The sequence below is a fragment of the Aquarana catesbeiana genome, linkage group LG12 (genome assembly GCF_042186555.1).
Source record: "Aquarana catesbeiana isolate 2022-GZ linkage group LG12, ASM4218655v1, whole genome shotgun sequence".
Lineage (NCBI taxonomy): Eukaryota > Metazoa > Chordata > Amphibia > Anura > Ranidae > Aquarana > Aquarana catesbeiana.
In genome coordinates this window covers 220,418,248-220,431,061 of record NC_133335.1, presented here as the reverse complement: position 1 = coordinate 220,431,061, position 12,814 = coordinate 220,418,248, and the positions used below count along the sequence as shown (strand labels likewise).

Below are 12,814 nucleotides of genomic sequence, written 5' to 3'. Positions count from 1 at the left end.
ACTAGTCATAGGAATAAAACAAAAAGGGAAAAAGGAAATGTTTTGAGTATACTATGAAAATATAGAAGCATATTATGATAATAAATGATCAAACAGTAAATTATCAATAGCAGATAAAAGGGTCAACAGGCCCTAATTGCATGGGAGTAGAACAATGATGCAGAGGCATAAGGCTAGAAGGGCATACTTACTGGTAGTGACCGCAGATGGTGGCAAAAAGTGATGGTAGGCAATGGAGAGTGTGTATGATCATCCAAGCCGGAAAAGGATTGTGAGTCTATTGCCAATAGCACTTATATATCCTTGATTAATTAGGGGCAGTGCATAGCCTGTCCCATCCCATCCCAGGTGTGTCCGGTCATACCAGCAGCTGCGTGGGGCGGCAGCATGGCCGCCATTAAGGCAGCCGTGTGTGGCTTCCCCGGCGTCCAGGAAGAGCAGTGCGCCCACGAATTCTCGTCATTCTCACGCCGAAATCTCAGCGATATCCATGACGTCACGTCGACTAGACGACTACGGAGGCCACCGCAGCACTACAGCAGCAGTGGCGAAGGGCATCCGAGAATGTTCAGGGACAGACCGCCGGCAAGGAGGGATAGATCCCCAGTGCGGCGAACGGTGGCCACCTCGATCGCCAAACGGGGGATAGAGGTGGGGATTATCCAGGAAGTATCTCTCTCCACCCAATTCCTTTTTTGTGGCTATCGATGTCGAGGCCACTGTACAGCTCGATCCCCCATCACAAGGGGATCGAAGCTGTACGGGCACTCCTTCTAAGAAGCCACAAATATGATGTAGCATTAAATAGAGTTTATCATGATGATGCCCTAGGAATATATCTTGAATAACAACTTCTTTAACCTTTGACCACTCCCACTACCTCCAGGTGCAGGGCGTGGCCATGGGCACCTGTTTGTGCCCCGGCCTACGCCAATCTGTACCTGGGGGAGTGGGAGAGGGCACTCCAAGAGGATGAGGGCCTCGCCACATACATGAGTCACATACGTGTGTGGCGACGATACATTGATGATGTCCTCCTGATCTGGGAAGGCCCTGAGGAATCCCTATTGAAGTTTTTTGATTGTATCAACCAGAATGATCGCAATCTAAAATTCACTATGACCTATGACTGTGACCAAATAACTTTTCCTGGACTTGCAGCTGAGACGTACCTCAGAGGACCTCATTTCCAGCACTCTGTTTAGGAAAAGCACCGCAGGAAATACCATCCCTCCATGCGGATAGCTTTCACCCCACAGGCTTGAAGAGATCTATCCCATACGGACAGTATCTGCGTTTACGCAGGAACTGTTCCGATGAGACTCTCTTCAAACAAGAAGCACAGAAATTACAAATTAGATTGCTGGCACGGGGTTATAGCCGCTCATAGCTCTGCGTAGAAGGCAGTACAATCGAGCCACCATACAACCCAGACATGCATTGCTATCTGAGAGAAAGACCCAAGGGTGACCCCCAATACGAACTCCCACTAGGGTGATTCTACGTTTTTCCAAACAACATAAGCAGATCAGAAACATTATGGTAGACATTGGTCCATTCTTCGAGATGACCCAAAGATTAGTAAGTTCATTGCAGATACCCCTTCAATCACCTATAGACGAGCAACCTCACTAAGAGACAAACTAGTCCAAGTGAGTTTAAAAATGCACAAAAAAGATGAAAGCACTGTTCCGTCCTGGGATCCTTCCCTTGTGGACACTGCTCTTACTGTCAGTACATAAGACATGAAAAGATCTTCAACCTTCCAAATGGAACAATCTTTAAACCATCACACTTCACCAACTGTCAAACACGGGGCGTAGTGTACCTCATGTCTTGTGAATGTGGGCACACTACGTCGGTAAGACCAAACAAGAGTTCCATCGACGCATATCCAAACATATTTACCACATGCAAATTAGCAATCCGTACTTGCCACTTGGGCGACATGTGATGGAAACCCACAATCTACAGAATGCCTAAAGTATCTTTCGCCGCACTCTCGATCGAGTTCATATACCGATGCGAGGCTAGGCGACTGGAATAAAATCCTATTGCAGCATGAACAGAGGTGGATATTTAAATTAAATTCCACCTCTTTCCCAGGACTAAACGATGCTATCTCTTTTGCTCCATTTCTAAAGGGCTTTGTCTCTGGTAAAACACAATAGCCATATTCCCTCTCTCTGGACTGTCTGAGAGTGGAATATGACGTAAAGCAGTTCAATAATCAAGTATTTCATTGCTAGGATCCAGTCTTGCCCTCCTCCCCTTTCCCTTTTCCCCACCCTTTCCCCTCTTTCCCCCCTCCCCCCCCACCTTTCCTCCCCCCCCCTCCCTCCCCTTTTTCCCCCCCTTCCCCTCTTTTTCCACCCTTTTCCCCCTCCCCTTCCCCTCCCTTTCCCCCCCCCCCCCTCCCCTCCTTCCCCCACACTAATCCCCCCCTCTCATTTTTTCTTCTTCTCGCCTCCGGTGTCATTATATATTTTTGATTTGATTATGTTACATTTTTTATACATATTTTTGTACATTTTATGTTTATTTCATATTGTTTATTTTTATTGTTTTGTTCTTTTGACTCATTGTTTTTCTATCTTCCATTTTGATGCTATGTGGTTACCAATTGCATATGATTGAATTTCTCCTTTTTACTGACGCTCTGTTTACTTGTATGTAATGTATTAACGTAACATGAATTTAACATTGATGAGCCTAAAATACAATGTTCTCTGTATGTGTGTTTGTTTTCCCTCCAGCCAGGGGGGGCGCTGGTGCTCTCTCCGCCATCGCTCCTCAGTGTGGGGGTGATTGGTGACGTGCCTTCCGGCAAGGGGGGGGGGGGGGAATGGGCCGACACGATTAGACGGCTCCTCCCCCCCCTCTATCCCCCGTTTGGCAGATCGGAGTGGCCACCGTTCGCCGCACTGGGGATCTATCCCTCCTTGCCGGCGGCGTCCTGAACATTCTCGGATGCCCTTCGCCACTGCGCGTAGCGCGGGGCCCCGCTGCGCAGCGACGTGACGTCATGGATATCGCGAGATTTCGGCGAGAATGACGAGAATTCGGGGCGCACGCTCTTCCTGGACGCCGGGGAAGCCACACACGGCTGCCTTAATGGCGGCCATGCTGCCCCCCACGCAGCTGCTGGATGACTCGGAACACACCTGGGATGGGATGGGACAGGCTATGCACGCCCCTAATTAATCAAGGATATATAAGTGCTATTGGCAATAGACTCACAATCCTTTTCCGGCTTGGATGATCATACACACTCTCCATTGCCTACCATCACTTTTTGCCACCATCTGCGGTCACTACCCAGTAAGTATGCCTTTCTAGCCTTATGCCTCTGCATCATTGTTCTACCCCATGCAATTAGGGCCTGTTGACCCTTTTATCTGCTATTGATAATTTACTGTTTGATCATTTATTATCATAATATGCTTATATTTTTTCATAGATACAAAAACATTTCCTTTTCCCTTTTGTTTTATTCCTAGACTAGTGGACTTAGATTTGGATACTAACCTTCTGAGTCCCATATAACCTGTGACCAATCCCGGGTTGGCAAACAGGTGTCAGTCTAGTCCTCATGGGGCTCTTTGATGCAGTCACATATAATGGCTAGCACTTTTTGAGGTAATAAATATGCGTGTACCTCATCACTATTGCTTTCTCTCACCCCCCCCTCCCCCCCCCCCCCCCATCATCTCTTTGCTTACACTTCACAGCACACCCCTTCCCCTTACACTTCATTTTTTCTTTGCATGATGTTTTCATGCTCCCACCATTTTCACATCTTTTTTCTCTTCTTTTTTCTTTTTTCCCACACCTCTCACTACCTCACTTTTTTCATTTGAAAGGAGTTTTTTTGCCAATATCCTTATAGCCATATACTATTTATCCTATTAGTCTCTAAATACATACCATATAAATATGGTTGGAACCTCCTTTTTGGATTTGGCTTGAACCACATGCACTATAGATACTATATATGGGTGACTTTGGTCCCTTGGTGGTTGTTTCTGCCCACTAAAAATCTGATCATTATTTTTTTTTTTTTTTTTTTTTTTTTTTTTTTTTTTGGGGTGTGTATTTAGTCTGTCCCATCAATTTTTCATCCTAGGTGTTCCTAGTGCCCGTCGGCCGGCTTTTTGCTGTGGCGGGCGGCGACCCAAGTGTGTGAGCCTCTTGTAAGTCACTTTGCCTCTCACTACCCCGGTCTGTTTTGAGGTGGCGGTGGAGACATCTTGTGCCCCCCTTTTGGTTTGAGAGGGAAATACAACATATCGTTTTAAGGGATCTCCATGTGGGAAGTTTTCCTTCGCTTGTTGGACATACATCCTTTCTGGTAACTATTCTATATTGGTGTATTGCATCATGAATGTAATTACTACTATACTATACAATGAAAGTTATGTATGTATATACCAATGTCATTTATATGTTCTTTTTAGCAGACCGAACCTCTGAAGAAGACCCCAACTATTAAGGGTTGAAACGCGTCAGGTCTTATGTTCATGATAGGAATTGTGTTATGAATATATGTCTGCTATGTATGTTCAGCTATTTAGTTTTTAAACACTCCCCACTGGAGCTCATTGTTTTTAACCTTTTTTTGGTATAGCTTTCAATAAAATTGTTATATTTTTTCTTACAACATTGACTACATCCATTATTGTGCTGCCTAAAAACCCCGCTGTGGGGAAACTTTCTTTCTTTTCTGTTTTAACATCCAAGGGGTGAGCAGCAACTCCCTTCCTTCTCTTCAGTGTCTTTTCTTTTCTTCAATTATCTGATTAATCAAAACGATAATCAGCCAACTAATTGATTATGAATTCTGCCTGAACTGGGTGCCCCTTAGCTTTCAATCGACCAACAGCTCAGGGCTGCTTGCAGTGTACTGATGCTGCTGATGTCTGCAGCCTGGAATCCTGCTGCCCTCCTAGAATCTGCTGTTTTGGCTGAGGTTTGTACTACAGCTGTGCAAGACTTTGTGGCCCAGATCACCCATTTACTTGCTGGCTCTGACCACAGAAGCCACAAGCACGTTGCGCGCCTTCCCCTGCTGATTCTCAATTAGATTTATCCATGGACTTCTGAGACCTCAGTTACAGAGACTGTAATTCTTAACCACTCCAGTTTTTGATGAGCTTGCTCGTGAGGAGTTGCAGTCTACTGCCATTACTTCTCAATGAAAGAAGACCATCTTAGCTCTTGTTAATGTGGTGCACACTACTCTGAATCTAGCGGATCAGCCTGTTGCTTCTACCAGTGCTTTTTCCAGCTTGGGTCCATTAAAGTTGCAAAGGCTTTGTATACGCTTCTCCACTTCATTTTCTATGAGGATTGGAAACTCCCGGACAAGCTGTTTGCTCCCCCCAAGTGCTTATTAGCCTTGTTTTAGTTTGGGGGGGTCCCACCTTTACAAGGCACTTATTATTCCAGTGGGAAGATGTGTCTGTCTTAAAGAACCAAACCGATAAGCAGCTGTGAATTCTCTCTAGAAAAAAGTTCCTGCTGACGGCCCTAGCTGTTCACCTCATCCTGGCTGTGACTTTATTTTGCCAATCTATGGTTGACTGGTCAAATAAAAGGGATTTCACCACTGCTGCAGGTGATTATTGAATGCTTGGAACAAATGGCTGTATATTTAAATTTCTGTGTGATGGTCTCCTGGAAGCTTTCCTGCTTGATCTCTTGCATGCATCTTCTGTCAGTGCACATGCATAGTGCATCTCGAGTGTTCAGGGGATGGCCCTAGTATTAGTCACAAGTCTGTGACATCCCCATTGTGATTATATTTAGACAACCTCCTGTTGAGGACCAGTCGCTGTTTGCTCTGTTGGACAACATCATATCCTTGATTGTCCAGACTTAACAGTGTTTTGGATGGTTCCTGGACCTGAACCTGAGTCTAGTCCTGGAGGCAGCTAAGTGTTTCTTCAACAGGAGAAACTTCAGACCCTCCGATCTCAAATTCAAGCTCTCCAGTGCAGAAGTTATCTGACTTTCCACTTGTGTATGAGAGTCTTGGGCCTGATAGTTGCCTCTTTTGAGAGAAGTCCATTTACCCAGTTTCACTCCACACCTCTACATGGCAACATTCTGTCAGTTCTGGACAAGTCAGTCAATTCAATTCTCTTTACAGACTGATTTGTTTTATACCAAGGACCATGTTGTCCCTAGTTTGGTGGCCTAGGAATCAGAGAAGTCCTTCCTTCCAGTCCTTTGGAAAATACTCATTATAGATGGCAGCCTGACTGGGGAGGAGCCCCGGGCACCCGTTTGGTTTAGGGGACTTTGTCACTGGTGGAGTTTCATCTCCTGATCAACATTGTGGAACTTAAGCTAATTTGACTGTCTCTGCAGCATTGGACCATTATGCTGGAAGATCACCCAATTTGGATTCAGTTCAGGCAAGATTTTCAGTTAACCAACAGGAGAAGCCAGAAGTCTGACTGTGACTAAAAAAAGGTACATTTGATCCTCTCCTGGGCCAGAACATTCCAGCCTTCTTGGCTGCGTATATCCCAGGTGTAGACAACTGGCAGGCTTCCTCAGCCAACAGTGCCTTAACCTTGGGGAGTGCACCCACACCCGGAAGTGTTCCAGAACCTGTGTCACAAGTGGAGGGAGCCAGATGTGGATTTTCTGGCCTCCAGCTTCAACAAGAAACTGTACAGGTATGTTTCAAAGTACAATGATCCTCAGGACCCACTAACAGGCAATGTTTGCAAGATAACTAAAATACATCACAGGTAATATAATTTGCTGCTCAGTGATTGCAGTATTCTAGTCTGCATCTCCCCAAGTTAATACTTAAAATCTGGCCTGTTAGTGGGTCTTGAGGACAGGAGTTGAGAACCACTGCTGTAGGGGAAGCAGTGGATGCTCTAGTGACTCCATAGGATTACTACAGCCTGATCTACTCCTTTCCTCCCATTACGTTTCTTCCTTGTCTGATTTTCTCGAATGAGACATAGGGCATTCTAGTCTCTCATTGCTCCAGGCTGATGTTTTATGGCATCCTGGTAAGACTCTTGGCAGAAGCTCTGTGGGCTCTACCAGATCAACAGGATTTTTTGTCTCAAGGACTGATTTTCCATCCTGCTTCACGGTCACTGACTTAAACAGCATAGCTGTTGCACCCCAGGTTTTGAGAGACAAAGGCATTTCTAAATCTGTGAATATTACCATGTAGTGTACTGTCGCCCATTAGGAACCCTTTCCGGTGTTCAATGAAACGAGGTGGGATCGAGGCCCAGGACTACTTTTTTTACTTATGGTAGTTTCTGCTTTTCACCTCAACCATCCCAGTGTTCTTCCTTCCCTCTGTCTGGCTCCAGTTCACAAAAAAGAAAATTTACTCCCATTGTGTGGACCTGGTTTAGGCTGAGATATTCTCTTTTAGGAAGACTGATTCCCTTTTTGTAATCCCAGATCGACCCCTGTTCGGGTACTCCCACCATTTCTAGGTGGCTCAGACATACCAGCATCCAAGCTTATGGTCCCAAGGATCAGATTCCACCCTTTCTTGTCAAGGCACATCCAGCTAGATCTGTGAGTGCTTCTTGGGCTTTTTAGCATTAAGCATTTGTTTCTCAGTTTTGTAGGGCTGCCCCCCAGTCTTCTGTTCACATGTTTTACCAGCCTCATCTTATGCCAGCTTTGGTTTTAACGTCTTTTTAGGCAGCTATTTGAGCTGCAGACAGTTCCCAGTTCTCTGTGGTTTTCCTGGGCCTGTTAACATTGTTTGATGTGTGGTCCTACCCTTAGTTGACTGCTTTTGGACATTCGGTAGGCAAAATACTTCTGTGACCCTCAATGGACAAAAGAAAGAAAATTAGGCTTTTTGTACTGACTGTAAAATCCTTTTCTGGGAGTACATTGAGAGACCAAGAAAGTCTTTTACTTTCAGGATGCCCAAAAGCAGTCCAGCTTGGTCCTGCCTTGCTACAGAACTTGAGGCATGTTGATGATAGAAGAAGGTTATCCGGAGCTAGCCTAAAGGTTTTTTTTGTTGTTTGCAAGTGTCCAATCCTCAATGTGAAGAGAGAAGGGTCAGCTTGGTTGCCCTAACCCTCTTGGGCATGGAGTTCACCAGAGCTTCACAGGTTGCCACTGGAGTCCTCTTCCACTCCTCCATGATGACAATTTTACATTTTCACATATTTTCTCCTCCTTTTATGATTTTATCACATTTTTGAGTTTTGTTAGCCTATCCACTAAAATAAAGCCTGGTACACACGATGAGCATATCGGACGAATGATTATCCGTTTATTTCTTTTTTTTGTGCATGCTAGTTTCATATTGAAAAAACCAAGTGGTTACCAAAGTTACGAAAATTTTCGTAGGACAGAATATAACTTTGGAAGTGTCGTAATGTGTTGTATTGTACTGTAATGTATTCTTTCGTTTCTGAGCATGCATGGTCTTGGTCTTCGGATTTTTTTTTTTTTCAGAGGAATACTGTACTGATTTAACCAAAATCATTTGTTCTGGTATCGTATGAGAAAAATTTTCATGTTTTATCCCTTCGGATAATTTCGTATGAACAGTCGCGATCGGCTCCCGAAAGCTGTGCACTAATGGTCAGACTATCGCATGATTGCTTCGAAAGCAGTATATTTCTGATAATTTTTCTCATCATGTGTACTAGGTATAACTCTAAATGGACATTACATTTAAGGCAATATACAGTATATTGAATTGAGCCTTTATTTCCATTTTACAGATCATTATTTGCAACATCATCTACTGACAGAACCAAAGTCTCCTTCTCAAGCGGATTTGGTGGTCGCCAGGTACAGCAGCTCCTAACGACATGATATTCTTTTTAGGCCATTTAGCTAAATAAGGGCAGCAGGGTGGGCAGGCCAACTCTTTGTCTGGCCACACACCGGACAATTTTGTGACAGTTTGGTAGCTTTCAGTCCTTTTTCAACTGAAATCGTATCCCAGCGTTGTTTGGCCAAATGATAGAAAATTGGATGAAACGTTTACCATAATCACTTCAGCATCACCCAAAAAGATCCATTCCAATCCTAAATTGTATTTTGATTAAAGCAACCCGGACAGGTTTAAAAAAAAAAGCTGGGTATACACGTATCAGGGTTCGGCCAGTTCAGCAGGTACTAGCCAAATTTTAGTACACGTGTACTCCCGGCTGTTTAACAGAAGCCGGTCCTGCAGTACTGATCGATGTATTCTGATTGGGTGGGAGTCCCGCTGTCCGAATACAATAGCGTGGCGGAGGAGATCTCTGCATCCACATTGCTCATGTGGATGCATGGGTCTGTGGCACCAAGCGTGTCTGACACTTGTGTCTCCCACCGTGCACTGTGGTTTCATACTGTAGTAACGTAGGGATTGTAGGATGGTACCATGTCAGGGGACAAAGGAACTCAACACTTCACACAGTCTACAGCGCTGAAATGGAAGGATGCAAGGGCAGCCAAAGAGAGGAGTATAAATTCATTTCTATTGCAGACACCTTTATTCTTAATGTATTTTAAAACTGATAGCATTGCTTAAACCCCTTGTCTACCAAGGTATGTTTATAAGTGTCTTGGTATCCAAAGGGTTGAAACAAGCTCATGGCTGCTGGGCTTGGTATTGTTTTTTTTTAATGTCAGCTGTAGAGCCACCCAATCACTTTTTACAGCTCCAGCTGCCCCCCTTCAGTGCTGACCACAGTGGTTCCCAGGCTCCCCTGTTCTTCTGGATCCCAGGACTGCAGTAAAATGCCCCAATTCATTGTGCAGGGGAAGGTTGAGGAACGTCCGTTCTCCGATTCCCCCTTGAAATGAATGAACCCAGGAATGTCACATCACTTCTGGGTCATTCCTTGGCTACTGTAGCTGGGGCAGCAGCTAATCAAGCATGATCTGTACTTGGTAGGCTGCAGCAGGGCAGGGGAGACATCAGAGGTTTAATAGACCCCTTGATGTTTTCTTTAAAGAGGACCTGGAGGTTTAAGGTAATTTTCTAGCAAAAAAAATGCAGATTTTAACATGGTTAAGGTTATATAGCTATTGTAATGCTGGTCAAATTTTTGGAAAATCATCGGCAATTTTTTGTATAATTGACATTTTATATTTAAAGTTTTTATAAGAGATAAACACAAATATTCAGAGGCAGATAGTATATAGGAAAACTTTTCTATGACAGACCACCCCCCACCCCCTTCAACTAAAAAACATGCCCAGTCTTTATTATAGATTGACATTAAAATTAGAAAGTGATGCATCTATCCACTTTCTCCATATACTTTCAAACTTCTGAAAGGCATTGCATTGAACATAAGTATATTTTTCAAACATTACATATTTACCTATTTGCCGAATCCAGTCCCCAAGGGTAGGAGGGTTGGGTGTGAGACCCAGCTTACATGCTATAAAAAGAGATCTCATAGTAGCCATTGCCTGATCACAATCAGGGCTATTCTAATTTACAAGAGAAAAACTCACCCAAGCTTAACCGCTATATAGTATATTTGGTGTGTAGAGTAGTCGGTGCTCTGGCTAATTAAGCTCACAAAACATCCATAGAAAGTACAGGCCAGCAATTCAACAGCTTCTAAATACAAAATATTTATTTAAGCATTACAGCAATAACATCATCCAAAGATCCTGACCCGTTTCGGCCTTAGGCCTTCATCAAAAGTTGATGAAGGCCTAAGGCCAAAACGCGTCAGCTTTTTGGATGATGATATTGCTGTAATGCTTAAATAAATATTTTCTATGGAGAAGCTGTCGAGTTGCCGGCCTGTACTTTCTATTAGAATTTACATATCCTAGAAGGCAAAGAATGGGATCTGAAGTCAGCACGGTATCGTAAACAGAATTTAACAAATCCAGCACTTCCTGCCAATACCGAAATAGCTTTGGGCATCTCCAAAAGAGGTGCATAAAGGAACCAGGAGATTGAGCACATTTTGTGCATTCTGAATTTTCTCTCCTGCCTACCCTGTGCAGCAACTCTGGGATACAATAAGCCCTGTACAGAAAATATAGGCAATTTTTAAATATTGGACTGTTGGCTACTGTTATACAGGCACATTTTTGTAAGGACCAGTCAATTCACCCCAGCTTTGTAGATATTCCACATAGTTGTCCGGTGACACAAAACTAGACTTTAGTTTCCACATATACTAACTGATATCTTTATACATTGACAGGGCAATGCCACGTGTCCCAGGATCATGCACTGCTCCCATCCCGGAGGACCTCCCAGGACCCAGCTCACAAGTGTCTCAGCGAGCACCAGAGAATTATGAAGACGAGTTTGGGATTTCTGATTCCCATCAGCAAGTTCAAAGAGATGCCAGCAAAGTCCCCAAATGGCTTAAACTGCCAGGTATTAGCAGGAGAGGGGCCTCTCCACAACCCTTGCTTCTATCCAAGCTGCACATGAGCTGTGTTCCTCTTATTAGGTGTGGGCTGACCACGCTGCCTGCTATGTGCACCTAACCCAAGCACCTGTTCATGATTCCTTCTTTGTGTTTTCTTTCAGGAAAGAAATAAGTGGAGTTCCTCTGGTCTTGCAAAGGATTTCTCTCTGACACTAAGCAACGCGTCTGAAAACCAGCCATTGTGGGGTGCCGATTGATGGAGATGCCTTGCCAGTCTTCTGCGGATGAGCGCATACAAATGTGATTTACATACTACAAATGTTTACCATTTACTGCTTCAGCTGTGCTGAAGGTGGTAAGCGTACAAAAAGCTGTGCATTATTAAACTAATTAATGATTTACTTGTCTCTTGCTTTTTAGACATATTTTTGCAGTCATCTGATGTTTTTGTTTGCCTCCTTTTTGTAGTAGTAGTAGTATGTGTAGTATTTATGTAGTGCTGGCAAATTATGCTGTACCTTATAGAGCACACATAACCAGTTAGCTCAGACCCCTGCACAAAAGAGGCTTACACTATAATGTTGCACACACTATCCCCCATCCCTTAAGCTCGCCATAGACGGTTCGAATCTCCTAATGCAAAAAATAGAAAGTAGCGCTAATATAAACATCAACTTAATATAAATGTGCAGCGTGCAAAAGTATATAAGAAATAGTAAAATGCAAATTCATATATTGACACATACTCTGAAAGTGCAAACAGTGAAAACAAAGCCCAAAACATTAAAGGGGTTTTAAAGTCAGAAGGTTTTTTTTTTTTTTTTATCTTAATGCATTCTAACAATTAAGATAAAAAACCTTCTGTGTGCAGCAGCCACCCCAGCACCCCCTAATACCTGAGCCCCATCTCTGTCCAGCGATGTCCACGAGTGTCCTAGCCATCTGGGACTCTCTTCCTGATTGGCTGAGACACGGCTGTCAATCAAAGTCAGTTAACCAATCAGAAGAGAGAGGGAGCGGGGGGGGGGGGCTACGTGTCTAAATGGACACATGGAGCTGTGACTCGGCTCGGGTACCCCCATAGCCAGCTGCTTGCTGTGGGGGCACTCGATAGGAGGGAGGGGCCAAGAGCAGCAAAGAGGAACCTGAGAAGAGGAGGATCCGGGCTGCAAGACTTTACAATTACCTTAAAGGTATATGAAAAACGTGAAAAGGTCCTTTCAATGTATGTAATCTACATGAAATATCCAATGATGGATTGATTATGGGCGGCACAGTGGTGGAGTGGGTAGCACTCTCACCTAGCAGTAAAAAGGGTCGCTGGTTCGAATCCCAACTACGACACTACCTGCCTGGAGTTTGCATGTTCTCCCTGTGCCTGCATGGGTTTCCTCCGGTTACTCCGGTTTCCTCCCACACTCCAAAGACATGCTGGTAGGTTAATTGGCCCTAGTATA

The 12,814-nt window shown here is 44.1% G+C and overlaps 1 protein-coding gene across 1 annotated transcript in view; it reads left to right on the top strand.

Moving 5' to 3' along the window:
* The window catches only part of ASPSCR1 (ASPSCR1 tether for SLC2A4, UBX domain containing), a 110,739-nt gene extending 98,983 nt beyond the window's left edge, over positions 1-11,756 (top strand). Inside the window, exons 14-16 of the mRNA XM_073606711.1 lie at positions 8,739-8,808; positions 11,184-11,362; positions 11,519-11,756. Of these exons, the coding sequence (XP_073462812.1) occupies positions 8,739-8,808; positions 11,184-11,362; positions 11,519-11,529 (260 nt within the window). The 3' untranslated portion in view covers positions 11,530-11,756. The remainder of the gene's footprint in view (positions 1-8,738; positions 8,809-11,183; positions 11,363-11,518) is intronic.
* Positions 11,757-12,814: the final 1,058 nt, after the last annotated feature.